General features: G+C 44.3%; 2 protein-coding genes across 5 annotated transcripts; one reads left to right on the top strand and one right to left on the bottom strand.

Annotated features, from left to right (window-relative positions):
• The first annotated feature begins 417 nt into the window (after positions 1–417).
• Positions 418–25014, top strand: Cbl (E3 ubiquitin-protein ligase CBL-B). Of its 2 annotated transcripts, none has more exons than XM_070662010.1 (7): positions 418–1444; positions 16199–16345; positions 16476–16748; positions 16850–17072; positions 17243–17407; positions 20979–21252; positions 21417–25014. In XM_070662010.1, exons 1-7 carry the CDS (start codon positions 900–902, stop codon positions 22052–22054), a joined length of 2265 nt encoding a protein of 754 aa, XP_070518111.1. In that variant the 5' UTR covers positions 418–899; the 3' UTR covers positions 22055–25014. The 2 variants fall into 2 exon arrangements, with proteins under 2 accessions (XP_070518111.1, XP_070518112.1); XM_070662011.1 differs by having other exon boundaries at positions 419–1444; positions 16850–17069.
• LOC139105748 (glutathione peroxidase-like 1) lies at positions 12190–15941 on the bottom strand. Of its 3 annotated transcripts, none has more exons than XM_070662016.1 (6): positions 15814–15941; positions 14363–14456; positions 13514–13616; positions 13322–13431; positions 13138–13229; positions 12190–12915 (listed from the first exon to the last, which is right to left on the bottom strand). In XM_070662016.1, exons 2-6 carry the CDS (start codon positions 14421–14423, stop codon positions 12700–12702), a joined length of 582 nt encoding a protein of 193 aa, XP_070518117.1. In that variant the 5' UTR covers positions 14424–14456; positions 15814–15941; the 3' UTR covers positions 12190–12699. The 3 variants fall into 3 exon arrangements, with proteins under 3 accessions (XP_070518117.1, XP_070518118.1, XP_070518119.1); XM_070662017.1 differs by having other exon boundaries at positions 14363–14450; XM_070662018.1 differs by lacking the exon at positions 14363–14456 and having other exon boundaries at positions 15814–15936.
• Positions 25015–25039: the final 25 nt, after the last annotated feature.

The raw sequence follows: 25039 nt of genomic DNA, 5'->3' as shown, positions 1-25039 counted from the left end.
TCCAGGTGTGTTTCAGTTCTACCGAATAGATGGGAGTTGCATACAATTTTTGTGGGGATTTCAGATGTCGCGCTGATTCCCGTGACGCGTAACGTTGCACATATATGAACACACTTGAGCTAGATCGCCTTCAGTTATAAGACTGCGAATAAAAATGTAGAGAAGATACAGCGGAACATAGCCAGATCTCAAAGAGAAAGGTCGCTGTTTCTTTATAATAAAGTCATTGGGTTTTAGCGGTGATGAGCATCGTTATCCCAACGTAGCAGGACCAAGTCAATAATCCATTCTTGAAGATACCAGGAGACGCGCGCCCCAAGCGCCGCCGCGCGGCGTATTTGCCCTGTCGGAGACTTTGGCGAGAGCCGAGCGGCGACGACGAGTGGAGTGGCCGCCGCGACACCGACACGTTCGTCGCTCGGTCGGTCTCCGTGTCAGTGTCTGGTGTCAGTATCGTTAGGTTCGCCCGCGGAGCATCCGGCTGGCTCGTCGGCCACGGTCTCGTTGGCGTCGGCGTCGCAGCGACCGAGGGGGCAAAGGGGAGGTTCGCGCGAAAGAAAGATAAATAGGATGCGGTATCGCGCGAGATTCCGGCGTTGCATCCCGTGTCCGCGGCATCGCGGGGACGTATTCGTGGCCGCGGCCGCGTCCCGCTGAGATATGCGCGGTGTGCCGAACGCAAGTGTGTGTGTGTGCGCGGGTTAACCTCAAGCGTAGCGCGGAGTGCTGGCCGCCGCGCGCCAGCCAGGGTTTAAGGTGCGCATAAAAGGGGCAAGGTGAAGACGTATATGTTGTAATAAAAGGAGCCGAGCGACAGAGAAAGCGCGAAAAGTGAGAAGAGCGAGGATAGCTCCGCGTTAACGCGCGCGATCGCACGCATTTCACGCACGTCCGCCAAGATGTCGTCCGGGCACAGCAGCCGCACTCGCGCCGTCCACATCGGCTCGATCTTCCAGAAGCTGCACGGCCGTTTCGCGGACGCGATGACGCCGCCTAAGCTCTCGACCGACAAGCGTACGCTCGACAAGACCTGGAAGCTGATGGACAAGGTGGTTAAGCTCTGCCAGCAGCAGCGCATGAACCTCAAGAACTCGCCGCCGTTCATCCTCGACATCCTGCCGGACACGTACCAGCGGCTGCGGCTCATCTACAGCAAGTACGAGGACCGCATGCAGGTGCTGCACAGCAACGAGCACTTCTGCGTCTTCATCAACAACCTGATGCGTAAGTGCAAGCAGGCGGTCAAGCTGTTCAAGGAGGGCAAGGAGAAGATGTTCGACGAGACGTCCCATTACCGCCGTAACCTCACCAAGCTCAGCCTCGTGTTCAGCCACATGCTGTCCGAGCTCAAGGCTATATTTCCCAACGGGGTCTTCGCGGGCGATCAGTTCCGCATCACCAAGGCGGACGCGGCCGAATTCTGGAAGGAGCGCTTCGGGAACAGGTACACCCTTGACCTCATTTTTCATCTCTTCCCGTCGCGACACGAGCGTGCCCTATTTTCCTCCGGTGGCTTCTTCGAGCGGGGTACTCTATCCCGATGGGATCACTCTCGAGCAGCTACGTAGACTTTCGCTCGTAAAAAAAAAAAAAAAAAAAAATACCGCGCAACTACACAGTTCTGAAAATATCAAACGTTTCCTTCCATCTTCGCGTACCTACTTTCAGAATTTTTTACGGTTTTTTTTTATGTTCTTTTTTGCTTTCAAAATGAGACATTTTATTGCACGTTAATTGTCAATTACAGACTTTAATTCTTTTCTCGAACGAGAATAAAATAAGTAGCGATCTCTTATCATTTTTTTAAATATTTTTTTGCTTTTTTTTAATTTAATCTTTGAGGAATAATAAGAAATAATAAAATAAAAATGTATTTACGAGGAACGATTATATTTCTAATCCAATAATATTCACGAGGAATTACGTAGAGCTGTGTAGTCGCCGTGTGACGCGATTGTGCCCTACAATTTTATTAGCAGGGCAATATGTGCCACGTATGGGTAACCTACGAGTGATTTTCGGTGCATGGGGTATTCGGACGGTTGGAAATTACGCGAGATAATCGAGTAGCCAGGTAATATCCGTAAATTGGGATCCTGGGCAGAGCCCGGATGGGATAGGCAACGCCGTAAAACAAGAATTTCGAAAATGTTAGATAAGCAGAAAGATTTTGGGAAACTGATAGAACTCTTCCTCCTCGACGAGTTTAAGATCTCTTGGATTCGTTATACTCGAGAGACGATATTTCTGTCTTTCGTAGACATTGAGAAGTACGATATATAATTTTCGCCTCGAGGAACGAAAGACTCGCGATATTTAAAGTTAGCGCTCGTAGGAAAAATTTATTCCCTCCGCGACGTGCTCTCGAGTATAAAATCGGAGCAGCTACTCGAAAGTTTATCAAGTATTTAATCCGAATGGGTATATATAACTCAACGACGTGTTATAAAACAATACTCTTTTATGGTTTGAATTAATAACTCACGCTCCTTCGAACGGTCTCGCGGTTTGCCCACGAAAAAGAAAAAAAGAAGTCTCAATTACATTATCTCGTTCGCGAGGACGATATTTTTCATCAATCGTCCGCGCAACCTAACTTTCAAGCGGCAGGTTTGACCGAGGGCTGCGAAAATTCAGTCTTGGTTACGTTGATTCACGTTTCGTTCGAGCTATAAGAGAACTCTCCATCGGTTAGTCGAGTGGGAATTCTGATCGGGACTTTCCATTTTCGTCTAATGGGTTATAAAAACTTCGTTAAAATTTTAGGAGACAGAGACTTTTGTTTCAATATTTTACGAGCGCCGCCAATTCTTGCGTAAGCCTCGAATTTTTTCGGCCGAAACTTCGGGTTCTTGGTAACTTTGCCTTTTGTCAGGACTCGAAAAAAAAAAGAAAAAAAAGCTGATGGACTTGTCTAAAAAAGCGAGAAGGAGAGATTGAGATAGAGAGATAGATGGAAGTTGAAAGAGATTTATAAGGTTCTTTCGGAATGAGCAATACCCTTGCGCCTCTCGAGGCTGGCAAAACTTGGCCGAACTTTAAAGGATTTAAGGATAGTTTGCACGATCGTGTACCGTGTTGCGCGGGCGTCCGGATTTCCCGGATACACGTCGCGTATGCTTGATCGTAATAAATTTATCGACTCGACGTCGGCGACAACGAAACTCTCTCGGGGGCGGAAACTCGATTGGCGGAGTGACGGTAACATTTCTCGCGCCAAGTAAACAGATCCTCGGGTGAAATATTATTACGCTCGCTTAGCCGGTGCCCCTTCTTCCCCTTTCCGTTTCAACTTCCTTCCCCGGGTTTCATCCATTTTCATTGGGATGACACCTGGTCGTCCACGTGTTCACGATGTTCCCGGTCTTAGGTCAGCCTGGGCGAAAACAAATAACGAGGCCGCGCCAGCGGAGCTCGCACGTGCGTGCACCTAACCTAAAAATCATGCACTTCGCCGCGGAGGGGACAAAACCGGGGGCGGGGAGAGGGTGCCGAAGGGGGTGGGCGGGGGGAGGAAGCGGGAAGGAGGAGAAGAAACGGAGGGAGCCCACGGTTGGCGAGCGAGCGAGACGACACCGGACGTCTATCGTTGATATTGACATTATTATCGTGCACCGAAAAGCGGGACATGTGTCGGCTCGTGTGCAACGTGGGTTCCTCTATAGAGAATGCGTTTTATCGACCGGAAGTCGGGTGGGGCGCAAGGTGGTGGTGTATCGGGAATTTTTGCGCGAGCGTGAAAGAGAGACGGAGAGGAAAGCGGATATTTAATTCTGAAGCGAGAGAGAGCCCTCTGACAATGAGAACGTAACGCGGTCCGCGATGATATATTAACGTCGGATGAAAACCGTATCGTCGATAGAATTTCTGGCTCTCCGCGAAAAAGAGCGGCGAAAAACCGGAATGAACATCTCGCAACAAAATATCCATTTACAACCGACCCTCCCCTCGCTGTATCGATTCACAACTTCCCTTCTCGCGTTTCATCCAATGAACTTGCGAGGTGTCGCGAGATAAAACGAAAAAATCGAAAAACCTTTATCTATTCCCCCCTCGTCCGCGATCCCCACCGTTTTCAATACCCGCGGTGAAGCTCTCGCAGCGTTTAAAACAAATTGGAAATTGAGAATTTCCAGGAAGGTCCGATTAAAAGTTTAATAACGCTCCGCCATTTCCTGCGCGGCCGGAAAATTCCTCGTATTTCGATATTTTCGAGCGGAAACGAGAAAGAGAAACCTATATAAGAGCTGTATTATGTAAGAGCCCCCCCCCCTTCGCCCCCTGAGTTTCGAGTATCGTTTTTCGCGGGCGTCGGTGTACTTTCGTCAGGTCAGAGGGAGAGCGTCGCGTCGCGCCGCGCCGCCGCGCGTCCCGAGTTCTGACGTCAATCGCGTGTGCTTGACCCGCGACGTCGCGATTTAATGCATTCGGCGGTAATAAACGTAGAACGCTCTGTCCGGTTGGTCAGGCTCGCGTTTGCACGTCGGCGCGCGCGGGCACGAAGGCGAGTCCTTTGTGTCGCGTCGCGTTGAAACGGTAAACGCCGCTCTCGGCCGCTCGTGAACGCGTGCTGACCGGGAAATAGCAGATACCGCTGCATTAGCATAGAACAACTTCCGGCCTGACGACTCTGCCTGGTTCCTGGCCAAGGGAATCGTCGTGGACGTCGACGGTCGTCAATTCACGCTCGCGGTATTTCGTCCGTCCGAATTAATACCCGATCCTGGCAATTTTATCGCGTTATAATTTTAAATAAATATGAGGCTGAATAATCAAGATTTAGAAAGAGGAAATCTGAAGGAAGCGTTGCCTTTTTGCTTTTATGCAGTGAAACACGGCCGTCTTGATTTAAATACACGAGTCTTTCTTGGTTCCGAGATTAAAACTCGTATATTGAAATTAACGCGATCAACGTTTTACCTATACATACACAAGAATATTAATCTCAGTCTGAGATTAACTTTTTTTTTTTTTTTTTTTCCTGCGTAGGCGGATTTGAAATCGCCAAGACATTAGGAGGCGTAACGATCCGCCGCCTGTATATACTTTCGGATGTCTTATGAAATGACGAAAATAGTATCAGATCCGCTCTCGTTATGACGGTCGGGGGCTAATTTTCTATCGATTCTATAGCTCGGCGAAGCATCATCCGAGTCGATGAGGGTTAGCACAATGGAGTATTAATAGAATGTCAGCCGCAGGACGTGTGAGAGAAAAAAAAGAAGAAGGATAAAAACTCGTAGGAGGATTACTTTAACGTAATTCGAAAAAAAAAAATATGTCAATTAATTCTTTGCCAGTCACCCACTGTCAATCCGACAGGTTTTCCCCATTTCGGTACTCGCAAATTCCCCGATTTCAACGAGAAGATTATTCAACGAGGAAATATCCGAATTTAACCTTCCTCGTAATTATTATTAATCTCTGAGCGTGTAGATATTTTCTAACGTATGCACATTTCTGTTAAAAATGTTAAAAAAAAAGAGGGAGCGAGATTCAATGTTTCCAACTCGCAATTTTTTTTTTTATTACATATACGCTTCTCGCGCGTCGCGGCAGGGGAGCAGGGGGAGGCGCTCACACCTTACGCGTCCACTTCCGGTGTATGTGCGCGCGCTACGTCCGGCGACCTTGCGGCCGCCCGCGCGATCGTCCCCGATACGGTATCGACCGTTATCGTCACCCGCGGATGCGCTCTTACGGAATTAATGGAAAAACGTCGCGAGCCCGCCTCGCGCCACCTCGCCGTGCGCCCGTTGCATCGCGGCCGCGTGGCGACTTATGTGTCGGCCGTATATAAATAAACGATCAGCGCGGAAGAGAGAGACGGCCGGCGAGTCAATTCATGAATGACCGCACCGCACGGCGCGGCGAGCGGCGCGCCGTCGGCCGTCGCGTATTTCGTTGCACGCGCTCAGGCTTCGTCGGAACGTCGAACTTTGAACGTGCGCGTTCGATATCGGTAGCCTCGTTCGTCAACCCGTCTCCGCGATTCCGGCTCCTCCTCGAGAGCCACCGATCCCTCTCTCTCTTACTTTCCTCGCGATAAATCTTCGACGCCCAGCGTCGCTTCCCACGCGTTTTCTTTCAAGTCTGAAATCAAATATCTCGCTCCGCGTTATACTTTCTGTGTTTATTATATATGTATTTTCAACTGAAAGGCCGACAGATTTTTTTTTTCTTTTCTTTTTTCTTCTTTTAATTTTTTTTTATCACGCCTAATGCACACAGTGATCTCGCGTGCGCGTTACCGCGTTTCTTTAATTCACTCGCAAAGCGACCGTATTTTTTTTTTTTTTTTTTTTTTTTTTAAGTAAAATGACACAACTCTTTCGCGTGATTCGTAAATATCTTTTGACGTCTTTCTTGTTATTCTCTTCTGTTTCAAATATAGCACGTAACGCTGTGATTTATCAGCGCTTAGGGAAAGATAGAAGAAGGGGAAATTATTTTATTTGGTCTTAGTATTCGTAGCGTCGTTGGCTTATTATTTTTCCCCCGGGGCATTTATTGTATAATTAAGCGCAGTAAATAATTCTTAGTATCATTATCGCTTCCCCATTGTATATTTCTCTCTAGTAATATTCGAAGAGAAACAAGGCTACTCGTTTTATTATTCATGAAGCATTAATAGTTTTGCGCTTTAGAATTTATGACGATACGTGAGAAAAACTTATTCAGAACTATTCAAACTCGATTGCACACAAAAAAAAAAATACCGGGAGATAGCGGCAATCTTTCCGCGGAATAAATTTCATTTCTGCGCTATAAAATATCGCGGGAAAACATCGAAATTAAACAAATCGGAAAATAACCTCGGTGCACAGTGGAAGAATTAATTCTTAGCGACTCGACTTTGTTATTAAAAATGTCACGAGAGAAAAACTTTTGCCTGGGAAAAAAAGGGGAAAAAGAAAAAAAAAAAAAATTGTCTTCGAATATTGTTACTCTACAAAATGTGCGGAATAAAATTTCTCCGTTACACTTTTTAATTGCGGATGCACTTAATTCTATTTTGCTTATCCTCGTAACGAATATTAATAGCCGCGCGCGGTTTTGTTTCTTTTTTTAGAATCCCGCTCGTTTATTCCGCACATGTTTCTGTATCGAGAAACAGCCTGACATTTCGCACAACATATAGGATGCGGACGATTGCAGGCGCGATTAGCATGCGGCGAGCCGCCTCGATTACGCCGATGCGCGAACCTTCAGTTTCCGGTCAAATGATCCGCGAACATCCGGTCCCCGGCGTGTGCGTACACAATGCCGGCTCTTTTAAGTCGTGAGCAACACGCAACTCGTGTCAGTATCGTAACTAACCGGGCACGTCCCCTGGGATCCCGTCGAGTTTAATCTTCCGGTGGCGACCGGCAAACCCGGGGAGGGGTGGTCCGCCAGAGAAATGTCGTTCGCAATTAAACGCGACGCGCGCGAGTCATCTTTCGCCGGCAGAAACAATCCGCTAATTCCAACGGATCAAACTCGTCGACTCTTCGACGTTCTATTATTAACATTTTTATTCATTCCTCGAAGGAGAATAGACCGTTCTGTAAATGGCTCCTTTTATTTTCAGATATGGGAAGGGGGGTAAAAGAAAGAGTAATTAAAAGACAGGCGCGTAATTTTTTTTTTTTTTTCTTTCGTCTTTTTTTTTTCTTTTAATAAAAGCATTACCCTTTGCGACTTCCCTTCTTCTCGCGTCTCTTTTTACGTTTCCGTTTCTCTTATTGCGGTTAAGCTCGTATCCTAGCCGCTACCCCGATGTAGCTCGATGCCCGGCCGAGTTTTATTCGTCGCGCGTGAGCCTTTTGGTACCTCATATTTTCTCGAAACTCGATTTTTAAACGCGCGTGCTTGACATTTCTCAAATCCTTAGCGTGCGAACGTGAGTTAACGGTATTCCAGCTACGCGAATGCGAGAAGTAGAATTTAATGGAAATGCGGTTTGGTTTTTTTTTTCTTTTTTTTTTTCCTTTTTTCCGCGGTTACGCCGCGGAGGAATCGATCGAGATCGATATTGATTGGCGACGTGGACACCGTTCACCTTCGTATCGAATTTACGCGCCGGGACGGATACCTCGGGGGCAGCCTCCCGCATCACGCGTGCACGTCGGTGCAGCGTCGAAAGGCGGTCGGTCTTCTCTCCTCCCGCAGCCGCTCGATGAGTTAAGCTCACATCCGCACGTGAGTCCAAGCGGAAGGAAGGGGACGTGACGTCGCGATTAAGGCGAATTAAAACGAGCGGAGTCGCATGAATCGGCGCTCTCAGATACCACATGGGGCGGAGGGAGAGGAAGAGAAGCGCTCACGCCGGCCCACGTTTATTCGCGGCAGGTTGAGCTAGGCCTGGCCGAGAAATCGAGCCGATCGGACGTAGTCGGGTGTATGGAAATTGCGTCGGCTTTTAAGCTTTTCTAAGCGTTTCACTTTTCCTTATTAAATAAATCTTTTTTTTTTCTCTCCTGAGAAAAAAAAGAAACAAGTGCATTCGTGACGACTTAGATATCGACGTTTCGTGGGTTTATTATAAATGTGAAAGGAAAGGAATCTGTCTTTAAATAAAAATTGTATCACGCTTTTTCCCGTGAATTTTGTCTTGATCGTTTCGAACGGGAGTATCTCGTTAATAATGGATTGTTTGCCTATCATTTCTCGCAAGTGAGATGGCAGACGTCGTTAGAACGGCGGCATTTATATGCGGCAATAACGCGGAAATGTCAGACCGGAAATATCCCCGAGAAAAACGCAGTCGATCGAGTACGAGATCGCCGATAACGCGGTATCTAACGGGGACACCGTCACCGTCGAGGGAAACGGGCGGAAGGGTGCTAGAAGGCCGGGCAGGGGGGGGGGGAAGGGAGAGAGAGGACGAGGTGCTCGTGTCAGAGGTTCACGCGAGCATGCAGAACCTTTTGAACGAACGCAGCATCCTTGAAACGTAATTCCAGCCGTTCCACTGACATTTTCCGCGGATGTATTTTTACTGCGCATTGCGTAATTGCATCTGGATCTTACGCGGGACGCCGTCGCCGAGCCAGGGGAGGGACGGTTTGTTCTCGTACACCCCGACGTGGGCGGGAAAGGGTTAAAGTTGAAATTAGATGCCTTTGACGGCTGAACTTTGCTGATAAACCGTTCGCGCCGATACGGCCGCTAACACGCGTTGGCACACATTCACGGAACCCGGGTGCCACCTCCGCGAAGCGGAGCGTAAAACGCTCCGTTGATGTTGACAACGTCAACATTAGCCCTTAGAGGCCGGCATAAATGACAATCCAGGGGCTCCTTTACGTCATCCGTTATCGATCAATCGCGTCCTTCGTTCGGCACGGCACCGGCTTTCGCCAAAAGGCGAGAATGAATTTAAGCGGAATTAACAGAGATCCCCGCCAGTAAGACACGGCTCTTCATTTCGTCCCGCGATCGTCCCTTTCCTTGCCACCACGGGGATCAAGCCCTCGATTTCGGTATTCGTAAGAAAACTTAATTAAAACCGAGGTGGATCCGCGCGACGTCGTTTTTCGCTTTACTTTCAAATATTTTTTTTTTTTTTTCCCAGCGCTCGTCTCTTTCGTCGTTAACGACGTTCGTGGGAATCGGAACGGATCCCTCCCCGCAACCATGAATGCAAAACGTTGTCCTTATTTCTCGTCTATATTCGACATATAATTGCGTCACTCCGTCGACGAAGCGACGAGGAAGGTGGGAGGATAATTCAGTAACTTTCATACACGGTCAGAGGGAAAACGCTTGTCATTGACAGTCCTGGGAAAATGACGTGAGCTCTCCGTGGCGTCATTTATTTATATAAAACTGGCGGAGTCGCTATAAATGTTCCCTCTCGATACCCTATAACTTTTACTTAAACCGTCCTTTTTCTTCCTTTTTATTCTCTTTTTTTCTTTCTTTTTTTTTTTTTTTCTAAAATCGATACGCACTTGGAGAGATTAATTTACCACGCTTTATACGGGCCTCGCCCCGCATATGTGGGCTCGGTCTGGTCTTGCCTATAGTTTCTCAGCCTTCAAAGGTCTCTTCCAGTGACATATCGAGGCTAGTTGGACTCCCCATAAATGCTCGGAACCTTTTCCCTATCTCCGTTATATCATATCATCTACGTGCTCTCGTGGAACCTAGTAACCGAGATACGATGTTCACGAGGGCAGAAGAGGGAGGTCATCGATTGCAATCCTGGAAAATCCATTCGCAATGAACTATCAATTTGTTAATTGTGAATAAAAAAAAATTTTTGGATCGTCGGACCGATTTTGGACGCGACTTATCTCGAACTTTGCGCCAAGTTTACGTCAAGCTTACAAACGCAATCGGAGAAAATAAATTCTACAATTTTCGTTATACCGCTCTAGTCACGGACTTTTCCGGGTATAAAATTTTTCATTCCTGTTATTTCAATAGTTTTACAACCGGGGATGTCGGTCCCGAGAGAGATTTGACCTACGAACAAATTGATTTCGTTTCCCGTACGGGGGAAAGCGATGACATTTTCTCATCCTTTTCCTTTCCCTCTTTTGCTCGCGAGCGATCTCGGATTACCGCTCACGTTTGAACGTGGCCTGACGTTAAATAACACGGGGAATTTTTGCCACCCGTTCGTTCGGCCGTGAGGGGGAGGGTCGAATTTTGAGCCAGTGGCGAAGTAAGACGTCACGCTTCGAAGCGATGACGTTGGGAAAGCGGCGGTTCTATGAATGGAGGCGAAGCCTCGGGGATCAATCGGCAGGCAAGGACGACTAATTATAGCGTTAGCATCTCTCGACTTCGTTTTGCACATTAACTATGTGCGCCATCGCTCACACGCGCGCGTACGCACGTGTACGCGGCGCGCTACTTCGCGGCGTATGCGCCTGAGATTATGATCCGGCACAATGGAGGCCACCGATCCATTTTGATCGCCGTCGACGTCGTCATTGTCGTTGCGGGGATGCGAATCCAGGACGGCGAACGTGCGTCACGCTTACCCTTGTCCTGATGTCGGCACACTTGTGTGCGTATACGCGGGTGTGCGCGCGCGCGCGCGACCGGGTAGACGGCATCTCGTGCAGCATCCAACAAATTACCGCGAGAGGAACATTCGCGCCGATCCCCCTGAGCACGATATTCGAGAGATTAATCGGACGCGAGCTCGATCCACGCGCCGGCTACTTCCGCTGGGACGTCTAACTTTAATTTTAACGACTTTTCGATACGCAGGCGATAAGAGTCCCGGCGACTGTGAAATTGACGTTTCGAAGTTTCGAATTATTCGACGGGATTCGGGTTGTACGAAGGTAAATTGGATTTGGCTTTTAACCGAGAAGCTGCAGCCCCCTTCCCCCGTTCGAGACCCTTTTCTACAAGGACCTTTATTACTCTAGTATTTCAAGCAGATAAGAGATAAGGCGAGTCTCTCGCAACTCGGTGGGAAGGCAGAGGAAATATCTTGGGGAAATCGTGGACGGCGGTGCGCGGTATCTCTTAAGTTTGTCGAAAGGAAACGCCGCTGGTCAAATCATCCGACGAAATTGGGACACGAAAAAGAAAAAAAAAAAAGTTAAAGGAAAACGTGCGTCACATATTTCGCTCCTAAAGTAATCTAAAGAATAAATTGTCCCGCGCCGCGCGCATTACGCGGGAACGGTTGAAAGGGCGTAATTAAGCTAAAAGTATAATGTTGCCGGTGACATCGTAAACAGGCAAGGTCGGCCCGAGTAGGCATTAAACGCCGCGCGAAAGTGACCGTCGCCGCTAATTATCGTGACGAAAGAAGGGTGGGCGTGCACACGCGTGAGTGAAATTACACTCATTCACGTCGCTGTAAGCAGCTTAACAAATGTATCGTCCCGCGGGTGCGCGCCAACTCTCGGACTTTCCAAATTAGCTAATAGCAATTTCGCATTTCTCAAGCGTGCACTTCCAACCTACTCGAAACGAAAACGTCGATTCCGGGTCCTTTTCGACGCGCGTTGGCGCAACCCCCGCGTATCCTACCTGTCCGCAAGACCGAAAAAAGAAATAATATGCGCGATGCGCGAGCCAGCAATTGTCCCGTGTCAATCAAGCGCGATTTATATGAGAAGTCTCATTTTTCTTCCCGAGTCCGCGAGTACATCAATGATTCGAATAGATTACAACTTGTTTGTGGTATTATGCCTTTCGAAGATACGGCTCGAGAGATTTTAAACAAACGTGTAGACGTGTGGAACATATTTATTTCTAACACCATTTACAAAGTAGATTTACGTTAACAAATTATTTTATTTTATTTTATTTTTTAGCGTTATTCAAGATCTCGGCTTTCATCGATTTAATGTGTTCACGCCGAAGTAATAATTTCGTTGATTTGAAATAGATAATTGAAGATTGTAGAATGTGTAAAAGTAGAAGAAACAAAATTCAATATCGATAATAATTTAAAAGATATGCATATATAGAGAAGCGAGTGTGAATATGTTATATTGATCTTCGGTAAAGTAATTTATAATTTCACGTTGTAAAATATAAAATATATATGTGTAATCGTGCTAAAGAATTGAAAAATAATTTATTGTAACACATTATGACACGTAAGAAGAGAAAAGAATTTATCTGAAAAAAAATCTACGAGATCTCGGTCCACGTATCGGGCGTTTTGAAATCCATTTTTAATTCATTAACTACAAGAAACATTTATTTTAAATATTTGTATGAAGGGAAAACGACTTAAAAGTATTTTTCGAGAGAGCCCTTCAGCTTGTGCGGGTCCACGTTAGGACCGTGTCGTTCGACAACCTTGCCCTCTTTGTCCACGATGAACTTGGTAAAGTTCCATTTGATGAAGTTACCCAACAGGCCACCTTGCTCTTTCTTCAAATATGCCCAGAGTGGATGGGTATGGTCTCCGTTTACGTCGATCTTTTCGAACAAATCGAATTTTACCTGTGAAAAATATCGAATACGTAAACGTTGTAGATTTATTCCTAAAAAAAAAAAAACGCAGGCGATTTCTACGTCGTGCTCTTAATATGAGCTGTATCATTTATTACGTAAAGTAATATTAAGATTTCACGAAAATTATTCGCTAGCTAAATGAGGTAGAGCCGTAATATTTTCGTTAGACACGTCGGTGGCAACGTAGAAAACAAAAAAAAAGAATTTTACCTTATGGCGATCGGCAAAGCTACAAATTTCGTCGCTATCACCCGGCTCCTGGCCGTTGAACTGATTGCAGGGGAATGCCAGAATTCGTAATCCTGTCGAATAACGAGAGACACATTTAATACCGTTGTTTCGCTGTACGCTGGAATTGATGTTTTCGATTCCCGCGTGGCGGAAAGATTTTTACCTTTAGATTCGGCGTACTCGTCGTACAGTTCGTTCAGCTCTTTGTAATTCGTCGCTGTGAGGCCGCATTTCGAGGCAACGTTTACGATCAGGCACACGTGGTCTTTATATCTAAACCGACGACAGATGATATTACATATTTTTCATAACACGTGAATGTCACGTTGGTACAGTCGACTAGGTTTATGCTTACTTGGACAAAGGAACCTCCTCTCCCTTGATGGAGTTCGCCGTGAAATCGTAGATCGACGTGGCCGATTTGTAATCCTTGTTTCCGCTCATCGCTGCGGCTGCAACTGCAATCGCGAAAGTTAAGGTTCTCAAATGGACGGTCAACAGTATTTTGCGGGCGGTAGATAATTCATTTGGTTGATGTTAATTCGATTACCATATCACTTTAATACTTTCGCGATTCGGCGTTAATTCATTTTCTACATATACCACAAGTCGCACTCGTTAAAACATGGGAATGTTACGCGTATTGCTTTTTCTTTATATAAAGATTCATAATTACATAAAAGATGATTGAAAGTTTTGCAAAAAAGGGAAATAAAAAGGGCTTGGAATGAGAACTTGAATGAACGCTGGTTTGCAATTATGTTGGAAATACGTCGATAAAATAGCATTTATGCTTTTGTAATATTTACTAATCGTCCTCGATATTGCAATCGCGTTGACGCTGAAGAGTTACGAAAGCCATAAACGCAAGGTGCGACGAAAACCGGTATATCAGAAAATTTTGTGCAGCCTTTAATAGCGCGACCAATTGAGATGAAATGATACGCGGAATAAGCGAGAGCGCGCGAAGCTATTAGGATTTAATTAGTATCGAGGGCAAAACGAGAGCTGGAACGAAGCGTGTCTGGGTGAGCTCGCGAATTTTAACATCTCTACGAAATTCATTTCCCAATAATTTTTGCAAACAACGTATCGTTACGGTAACAATTATTTACAGCCGGTGGATTAATGCTCATCGTTAGCTAATGGGGAAATAATGCAACGACAAAACGAGACAGGGAGGGGCAATTATCAAATTACGTGCCTGCGAAATTTCGGGCTAAGTGCGCGAATCCGGTGGGTAGTATAAATTTTATAATGCGCATTTCCGGCGTGCTACAGGGCCCTGGCTCCTGAAACTGCAGATATACAGGAAGGGAAAAAAAGGGGCGAAGGAAGGTACAACATTACGAGATCAGTCCCCCATTAACAAAACTAATTTCGAAGACTTTGCGAATAACGCGGCCATTACAAATTCGTGCTCGCGAATATTTATCCGCGGAAGCTGCGTTTGTTAATGGGGAAGTGCCATCATTCAACATACGCAAATTTAAAGAGCGTAACATCGCGCAAACTAAGGGATATTTTTTTTTCTTTTTTTTTAATTTATTGCAAGCCGTGAAATTCGAAAGGTAAATGAAATAGAAAAATTCTCTTACGAATACGCATTGTTAAAATAAATCGGGTTGCATTTTAGATCTTTGTCTGAAAGTTCAATTAAATAATCCGTATATTACGTAACGACTGGGTTTGGAAATTGCGTAAAATCATCGGGGCACAAGCGGAGTCGTAAAACGGCAACGATTACGTTCGGACAGATATACGAGTTGCCATTGAAGCAAGATGACTATGCAATTTTGCTCTGTAAAATAAGACAATAAGAATAAATCGACAATGGAACATCCAAAGGTTGAACGTTGGATTTCTCATCTATATTGAATTTACAATTAAAGCTTGCATTATTATCTTGCATTCTGAGTCAAGAAATTAATTGTTTATACAATGTTACGTAATGTAGAGATGTCTTTTTTTTTTTTTCTTTTTTTTCTATACAAATTCCAGTCGTGAATTTAGTTCGATTGTAAAAGTGGAAGAACTATCCCTTATTGCGCAAAGTCCAAGTCGAGGATGAGCGAGACATTGATTAATCGACGCTGCTTTTACATATATATATATGTATATATATATTTGGTAATCGCTCAATTTCCCGACGTCTTAAAATCCCAACGAGTCTTATATCGATTTTTTGTCAAGTGATTAATAAATGAATCCGACGATTAAACTAATCGTGCTTTAGCGGAGTGACCTTAAAGCTTTTCGAGTTCGTTATTAATTATCTACGTAGAACTAAATTAATGATTATCGCCTGTTTTTAGAAACGGTATCTATTACGAAGATATATATATATATATATATTTTTTTTTAATCCGACTATTTGAATGAATTGGTTTCGTCGACACCGTGCCGTCCTCATTCATTGAGTAATCGCGAGTATCGACGAGCGTGCGAAGTCCACGAACGGCAGCCATCTACCGTGCGCCGGTCCAACCTCGTCGAGATAATCGGCCGGCGAGTGCCTGATGAGAGTGCAGAACTGCGTCTCTGCGCCCGTCGCCTCGAGGTTATACCTCCACGGACCGTTCCTCCGATATTTTCCATTTACCGCACGACACCGCCCGAGTTTCGCGGACCAAACCCGGACGAGTTGTTGCTTACCGTTGGAAAAAAATGTATAAACGAGGTGAATCTACGCCAAAGACGACGCACACGAACCTACCGCTTTAAGTTACCGTTTCGTACTGACTAGTCACGCCAAGATCAAAGTCGCTAAACGCGAGTTTTTAAGGCGCATGTGCATGGACATATGTGCTATGTACCACCTATGCACCGATAGCGGCCTCGGAGTCACCCGGTCAAAGTTCAATTATTTAGCTAATTTCTATTTAATTAGTTAATGATATTTTTTGGTATCAAATATGTGAAATATATATTTAAAAAAAATTTTTTTTTTAAGAGATTGAATTAAAATAATAAAATAACTGAACCGATTTAATATGTGATAAAGAAGCTTTTTTTAAAAATTACTTATTACTGTTTTCAGTACGCTGGTACCTTGGAAGGTATTCAGGCACGAATTGAATCAAGTTCATCCGATTAGCTCGGGGCTACAAGCAATGGCACTGAAATCCACGATAGATTTGACGTGCAACGATTATATTTCCAATTTTGAATTCGACGTGTTTACAAGGTAAGAAGAATATGAGCGTGTCGACTTGTTATATTGTCGCGCTTCCACCGCGATAGATTCTGTGAATTAATCTTGCACACGCGGAATATGAATTGTAAAATATCTTCTACGTTCGTACAATTTTTTTCAGGTTGTTTCAACCGTGGTCGACTCTCCTACGCAATTGGAAAATTCTGGCTGTGACTCATCCGGGCTACGTGGCTTTCCTCACGTACGACGAGGTGAAAGCTCGTTTGCAAAAGTATTGCATTACCAAGCCCGGGAGCTATGTATTTCGGTTAAGTTGCACGAGGCTGGGACAATGGGCAATCGGTTACGTTACGTCTGACGGTGATATTCTACAAACTATACCACATAACAAGAGTCTGTGCCAAGCGTTGCTGGACGGCTACCGGGAAGGCTTGTAAGTACACCGTCGTGTAGCCGGCTGAATTATACCGTTTACCTGTCCAGATTCACCTCCATAAATATTTCACGAATACATACTCGGAGATCAATTTACAGCTACTTATACCCGGACGGCCGAAATATAAATCCGGACTTGACATGGGCGGTGCAGCCAACGCCAGAGGAGCACATCAAAGTGACAGCGGAACAGTATGAATTATATTGCGAGATGGGTAGCACATTCCAGCTGTGTAAGATCTGCGCCGAGCACGACAAAGATGTGAGGATAGAACCTTGCGGCCACCTCCTCTGCACTCCATGCCTTACAGCTTGGCAGGTAGCAGTATATAATCTCTTACCAGCGTTGTATTGACTTCTCGTCGATCGATGAGCGTATTCGTAATAATTTAGTTTCAGCTTTACACTTTGGTGTATAATAATAGGACAAAAATATCTCTTGCTGTTTGTTTGCGTACACATTATTGACGTATACGCCCGATCGAATTGCAGGATTCCGAAGGACAGGGCTGTCCGTTTTGCCGAGCTGAGATTAAAGGCACTGAGCAGATCGTCGTAGATCCGTTCGACCCGCGAAGAACGCACAGACCCGGGGCGCATTCGGCGTCTGCTAGCAACGCATCAACCCCCACGCGGGATCTCGACCCCGACACCGAGGTATCCGACTAGGAAATAGCATCCATCTTCATTATTAAATGTGTTCTATGTATAACAACATCCCTCTCCTCTCGCAGAGAGTATGCCTCATTCTCGAGAATGCCTCATACATTTCATACGAGACCTCGCGATTTGTTCTACGGTCGTGTACACGTATCATACCATTTCGTACGTTCATTGTCACGACTGTGTGCCGTACCTCGTAGCAGGTACGCGGTAGTAATTTTAGGCATGTAACGTATCAGTGAAGCTACTTGCATCGATCTACTTTCGGGACCAAGAGGGGACCAAGTTACAAAGATGAGAGTTATATGGTTTTATAGTACGGCGCTCTTACGGGAGTTTTTTTTTAATATATTTTTGCTAGATTATTAAACAAATCATTGAAATCGTTAGTCAATCGATTAGTCTCGCGTTTTTTTTTCTTTTTTTTTTTCTTGCAACTAACACGTTTCGAGACCGTTTATATCGCATCGTTACAAATTTCAACATTTACGCGGAAGCTTTCAGGTAAGATCGCTCTTTTTTTTTTTTTTTTTTTTTTTTTTGCACTTTATGAGAAGCTCTAAGCCGACGGTTTATCGGATGGTTCATCGCGGTCATTTACGGCTATGCATACGCAATTGTAGCTTCCAAACAATTCTATTTAACATACGATGAACCAATAAAGATAAAAGTTATCAGGATTTATATACCCGCGCTTATATAATGCGTTAACTTATCAGCGGAGATAAATATAGGCAGTATCGTTTACACCCAAAATTACATGATTCATTACATTCACTTACGTTCCAAAAATTTTTCAGGTCATCAAATTCATGATGCATGTGCATATGCGTACTTTGAAAGCGCTCTTTCCTTCAAGTGCACAGAGACGATTTTGATGCTTGTGACAAATCTTTGTGTATATTATTTATGCATAAGATTATATGATTTATAATTACATATAGCTTATATTTAAATTAATATATACAAAGCATAGAAAGAAATGAATTCCGCGATTAAAAAATTTTAATATTGCACATTACCGAAGTTGCATCGATAATATTTACTTGCTCGATAGATTGCAAGACGATTAAGCACAAAAAAAAGTACCTTTCTTTCGAAAGTTGGAAATGACTAAGTGACGAAATCAATATTACTTGCCAAATTGCTAAAAAAAATTACACATTTCAAAACTTAATGCGATTAATAGTTCTACCTTTAACAATTCACTACACACAACTTTATTTTAAATTGCTTACAAAGTGGTTTACATATTTATTTCGTTATTATTCAATAGTCAAGATTGATTTAAACATTTATTATTACATTTCTACATTCTCAAGTGCTAGGAAAACGAATGATTATTTTATCGAGAACAAAACAACCTTATGACTCATTGAAATTGAAAAAGGAAAGATATGTACTGTTAAGCTACTTTTAAAAATAGCTTTAAGCGTTCACGATAAGAGACAAAAAGAAAAGAAAAGAAAAGAAAGAAAAAAAAAAAAGAAAAAAGTAACATGCGATGATCGAGCAAAGTAGCATGCACTGAGCAGCGGACTCGAAAAGACCGTTCACTATCGTTATGTCCCATTAGAACGTACCTGCTGGCGATCGGCATGAATCATGTTAACGTCATCATTACTAGGGAAACAGCTTGTTTCCAGCGTTATTATAATTATTTTCTTACGTTATAAAATATTAATTTATTATTTATTCCGTATACTGTATCGAAAGAGAGACAAGAATAGAAAAAGACGTTGAAACGATTTCGATATACCAGTCGCGCGCTAATCAAATGCTGTGGTATTACACGTAATACACTTGTAAAGTTTTTGTGTTTTGTAATGCATAATGCATGCAACTGAGAGGCCCATTGCGGCTGTAAGCAAGGAATCAGTTTGGTTCCGTAGCACAATTATCGCCGGACTGGTCAATTTAGACCTCGTTAACCTTTACCCGGCTCTACTTCGGATTACGAGCGCGTTTCGTGCTTTAATTATTAGCGATTCGATGAAGAGCGCCCACTCTTCTAATATGTGCGCCGCGTTAAGATTGGACCAACTCTCGTAAACGTTAACTTTAGCGTACTATTGCCGAATAGTGTACTATTCATTGTAAAATACTAGGGACATCAGAATAATTTTTTTATAATAAAATTATATTGCCATTTACTTCGAGTTACTTCTGCACTTGTCGTGTATGCGCCACGCAATATCCTTTACGCTGGATTCTCTAATTTCATTATTGCGATCCCGCATCAGGTTGCTCGACAACCAGGAAGAATGCTCGGGAGAACGACTTTGTCGTTCGCATGATCGTTTACTCTTATTTCATAATGTTATCCACATACTGGGGTCCCATTACTCTACTACCCGCTGCATGATTCAAACTAATCGGTAATGTACACATCCGACCTAGGAGGAAATCGCAGCCGGTGCAGTCTCAGGTGAGTAATGACATGCATTATGACCGTCTGCTTTAACGCTTTGTAATTACGCTCATTTTTCTTGATCGCGGCGTTTTCCCGCATTTAATTCACGATGGTTGTTGCATCGAGTGGAAGAGGAGATTGACGGCACTCGACTTGATTCGCGGTAAAAGACTTTGATTCTCTCTCGCGTCGACGACGACGTCACGCCACGGCGAGAAGCCTACTTGTTGTTGCCGAAATACGATAAACGATTCTTTTTGTCTCATAAATTGTTTTTAATCACGCGGGACCATTTATTGCCGCCGCATACGAATTCACGCAGCAACATAAAAAAAGATCTTTTGTTTGTATATTCGTAGACCGTCGCAGCCAGTGCTTGTACATCTTCTCTTTTTTTGTCAAGCGGATTATTTTCCCTGTAAAAGAAATCGACGATTTGAATGCCGACATTTAGTAAAAGTTCAAAGTAAAAATAGTTGACCGACCGCTACGGCTTCGAGGCAGCAGACGAATCACCGCTTTATTTGCTTCGAGGAACTCTCTCTTCAGGAAGATTCACTTACAGGAAGAGCCCTCCCGTATATTTCCTCTGTTGGAAGTAAAAAATAGGTGGTATAATTATCATTTCTCGCGAAATCTCCATTTAATCATAATCATCATGCTTGTTCTTTCACAATTTTTCATACAATGTTCTTTTTCTTCTTTAGAATGAAATATTTAATATTGTTAAAGCTTCAGTATGTAAAATATTTAAGATTGCTATAGAAAAAAAAAAAAAAAAAAAGGATATACTATACAAATTATTTTTATACAGTAGTAATTTATAAATATTCCACACTCCCTCGTTATTGTTCAAGACCCTTTTTTTACTCTTTAAATTAATTTTACCAGTAATCTTTGTAACATGTGAGGCAAGGCATGTAATTTTTTAATTATTTGTGTTGAAGTGGAATGTAAATTCTATTGTCCACATAACTTGATACCAAAGTACCTAATTGATACCTGTAGCATATTTTATCTGTAATAGAAGTAATTATATAGGATTTGTCAAGTTACTTAATTCAGCCTTAGTGTAAACGTAAGTACTCTTTCAGCCGTATGTCGAAATTCAACGGTAATTAATTTCTTTTTTTTCTATTGTCAATGTTTTAGGATATAATGGAGATATGCAACGGCAACTGCGGTCTTATATGCGACGACTCGGACGAGGAAGACGATTTTAGTCCTACGAATTCGCCGGTGCCGCCGCGAAGGATCGTTCCAAGTCCACCTCTGCCACCTAGAAGACCCTCACCGTCACCCACACCGAATAATCACCTTAGGAACGGACGTCATCTTACAGTACCGAAGGAAAATGCTCCGCCGCCACCGTCAGCGGTCACAGTAATATTAAACTACACCGACAACACTCAGCAAAATAACAAAGGTACGAACAATAGTTTCGTTTAGCGTTTTAACAAGCGATATGTGCGGGTTTTTTTTTTCTTTTTTTTTTTTAAGAGACTTACAGTTGAGATTAGACGTACAGAGTTTAATATGTAACGGCGTAATGTGGCCGAGGCAAAATAAAAAAATATCAAGTGGTTGCAGTTAACACAGAGGCGAGATACGACATGCTGCATCGAGCGTCTTCGCCGTCGTCGGTGCCACCGATACCGCCCGTGCCGCCGACAACGGTGGTGAGAGTTCATCCACGCCGGTCTCACGGGAATCACGCGGGTGGTACACCGCAGCGGCAGCCGCAGCCACCGCCGACATTGCCGGAGAAGTCGTGTCGCGTCACCGCGATCAGCTCGACGACGAGTCAGTCTGGAGGGCCGAGTAACAACGTGCCTCCCGTACCGCCGCCCTTGTCAGCCCCGCGGCCGCCGAAGATTAATAAGGAGAGTGGCACTCGGCAGGATCATCATTACGAAAACACCATCGTGATTTGCGGCACGAGTCAGCACGTCGTGAAGAATATCAACCTGGAAGCTAACAGGGCACGTTTTACGGCGCTGATGCGAGCAAGGGACGATCCGGGTGGCGGCGGCGGTGGCGGCGGCGGCGGTGGACCGATGACCAAGCCAGAGTCGGCGGCGTACGAGAACGTCAACGTCGAGCATATCACGAGGCTGACGGCGCTCGGCTTCGCTCAGGACGTTGTGATCAGAGCGCTCGGCATCACCAGAAACGATCTCGAAATGGCATGTGACATATTGCACGAGTTCGCCACGAAATCTTCCTGACCAGGTACAAACAACAAACGACATCAATCGCAACGAATGTCCTGGCGAATACGAAGCGCTATGAACGGCATACGTTCCAGCGGCGAAGAGTGAACCACGAAGAGAGTCCTCTTTCCTTTCGTGACACGATTTACGCCGAGTAGCCGTCACTTAGAACGTGGCGAGCGTAGCCGGAACAAATTCATTTCCACCCGGTGTCGTCCCTCGCGCTTCGTGGAAACGTCACCTTGAAATCATCGCAACGCGATCGAAAGTGATTACGATTTTAAAGATTCACGTAATTGATCTAACCGCAAGGGCCGAACACTGAGGTCTCGTGACCGGCCTTACCTGCCAGGCGATACTTTTGACAAGGAATACGCTCCGACTCCTGTAAATCTCTGACGCAGATACGTTCCGGCGCCTTCGCCGAACGTCTTACGTTAGCGCGGGGCTTCGTTTTACGTCTCAGAACGAAGAGCACGTCCTTGTTGCCTGCGAGCGGACAGGGAGCGTTGAAAAAGTCGGAAGGCCTCTGAAGCATCCTCAAGAACGTCGTGCGCGTTTCACGGATTTCTTTTCGCCGCGCACCGATTTTCGGGCGACCTTTAATTAAGTTCCAGACACTCCTCGTTCACCTGGAAGGAAAGACTTCGCATCTAGTGATTTTTTGTGCGGCGGATGTAAATAATTGAGGCGACGACCGACCAAAGACTCGCCGGCTGCCGGAAGTATCTCTTCGCGAACCATATACGTAACGTAATAGACGAGCAGATTAGGCGCGTCCCCGTACTTTCCTCATAGCAATCTCTTTACTGGGCGTAGTTACTATTTCGTTCCTCGATATACTTAAGGCGAAGATTAACTGTACATTTGCCAAGAGATTTCGCTCGCACCGTGCGAACATACGTTTGGGAAGCGGCCCTTGAAAGTCTTGAGTCACTCGTTTTCCACATTTTGTATTATATAGCGTATTCTCACGACACAACGAACGCGCGGTCCGATGTCACCGTTGTTCCGGGATCGTAAAACGCGTTTAGACATTACACATTCAACCGAAGGCAATACAAATGTTCTACTCGTTTAACTGGCGTAACGGAGCATACGCATTCGTTTAAGATTACATTCTATACATATAGAGCATCGGTTCGCTAGATACTTCGATATATAAATGTATAACGATAGTACTAACCGAAAGTACGCTAGACAAAAAAAAAAAAAAAAAAAAAATGCCTGGCATCTAATTTTGTAATTCATAATCTATACGTTCCCCTATCAAATTAAAGTAGTTTATCGCTATTTAATGTATATTGTGTATAATGTCCTCCACACACACTAGTTACCGCGTGAGTTTGCACGCACGCGAGATACCTCGGAGAAAGTAAGAAGTGCGACAAAAACTAACGATTCACATGTATAAAATAATTAATTCACATTCGTGATTTCTGATTCTAGCCCGAGAGAATTACGTCGAGACACGATAGCCTTAGAGCGTAACGCGCACAGCAAGATGCGGCACCTCTTAGATCCGAAAGCTACGTCGGAGCCTTTCGTTTTTTTTTATTTGAACCCGCGCTTGTATAAATTACGCGTATGTGATATTTATATCGGCTTTTCATCGCGCTGAGCATCGATGTGAAAAAGAGAAAAAGAGAGAGGAGCAAAAGCCAGAATGGAATTTTGGATTGCGCGAAGCGACGTGTCGAATATCAAAAGTTCACAGCTCTCGACGACCCCGAGAATTGTATCTACGTGATCGGAGAAGTTACGAATGTACTGTAAAATTATATAATATACGGATTATAGCGGAGGATACCGGAAACCGAGAACCCGACGTTCAGGCGATGGTAATGAGTCACGTTTGACGATGATGAGTGAAAGTTTGTTGTATGATCGTGAATAATGCTGCGCCAAGATAAAGATGAATGAAGCGTATCGCTTTACATTATTAATTTACGATTTGCGGTAGATGCTCAAACATAATGCGTAATTGTTTCGCTCTGCGAAAAAGGCAGGTACGAACGCCGGTGGGGATTAACAGCCTGCAAAACCGATCGCCTGGCCGAGAGGGTCGGGTGCTTGCAGATTTATTTCTGATAGACGACGATGCAAAACGTTTCTGCGCAGACTGCTGCACGACGAAGAATTTTAATTACTACCTCGCGATTATACCAAAGGTGTACGATGTGATCGTCTGATGTCCGAAGATTGGGTGTGTCGTTCGTTGAACGTGTTTAAACGATTCTTGTAACGCGTTTCGCATACACACGCATACACGCAAACAAGGCGAGCCATCGTGTAGTTTAATTAATATATAGTATATATATATATATATTTAGATACGACATTCATGCTACTGTTAAATTTCTTTCTTTTCTTTTTCTTTTTTTTTTTTAAATTATTATTATTGCGTGTCTTGTCGGAACGTCGCGCCGTTACGAAATGCGAACACGGTTGAATTGTGCAAGCTCGAGTGCAAGTTCGACGACCGTAGCATTTCGAAAGAATCGCCAGTGCCGAAATTTACTGCGCGATATGAGAACCGATGCACCCGATGATTTTATTTGCTTTCTATCGTGCACCTAATCGCATCAGTCGCAATATCTTGCTCCATCCGCCGGGACAAATTTTTCGCCTTCATCTTTAGATTCGACGTCCACATGGGTGCATCTGGTGAAATTAGGTGTCCTATTTTTCTACATTGTATATTCTGGTCGCTGTGTACCGTATAATGTATCGAGTGCGCGTGTGAAAAGTGCACGGAAAATCGGAACGAAAGCTCCGACGCTCTCGCGTTACTTTACATCGCGCGTAAACGCCCGGAGATCTGATAAAGCAAATCGCAGAATAATATTAATCGACACAACATGCAATCGAAGATAATACGTAACGAACGTAGATTGACTCCTTCTTCGTTTTAATTATTCGCTGTAAAAATTGTTTTACATATTTCTCGAAATAAAATAACATGTCGTTTATAATCACACGTTGTTTTATTAGGAAACT

Source organism: Cardiocondyla obscurior, linkage group LG09 (genome assembly GCF_019399895.1).
Source record: "Cardiocondyla obscurior isolate alpha-2009 linkage group LG09, Cobs3.1, whole genome shotgun sequence".
Taxonomy (NCBI): domain Eukaryota; kingdom Metazoa; phylum Arthropoda; class Insecta; order Hymenoptera; family Formicidae; genus Cardiocondyla; species Cardiocondyla obscurior.
This window is presented reverse-complemented; position numbering and strand designations above follow the sequence as displayed.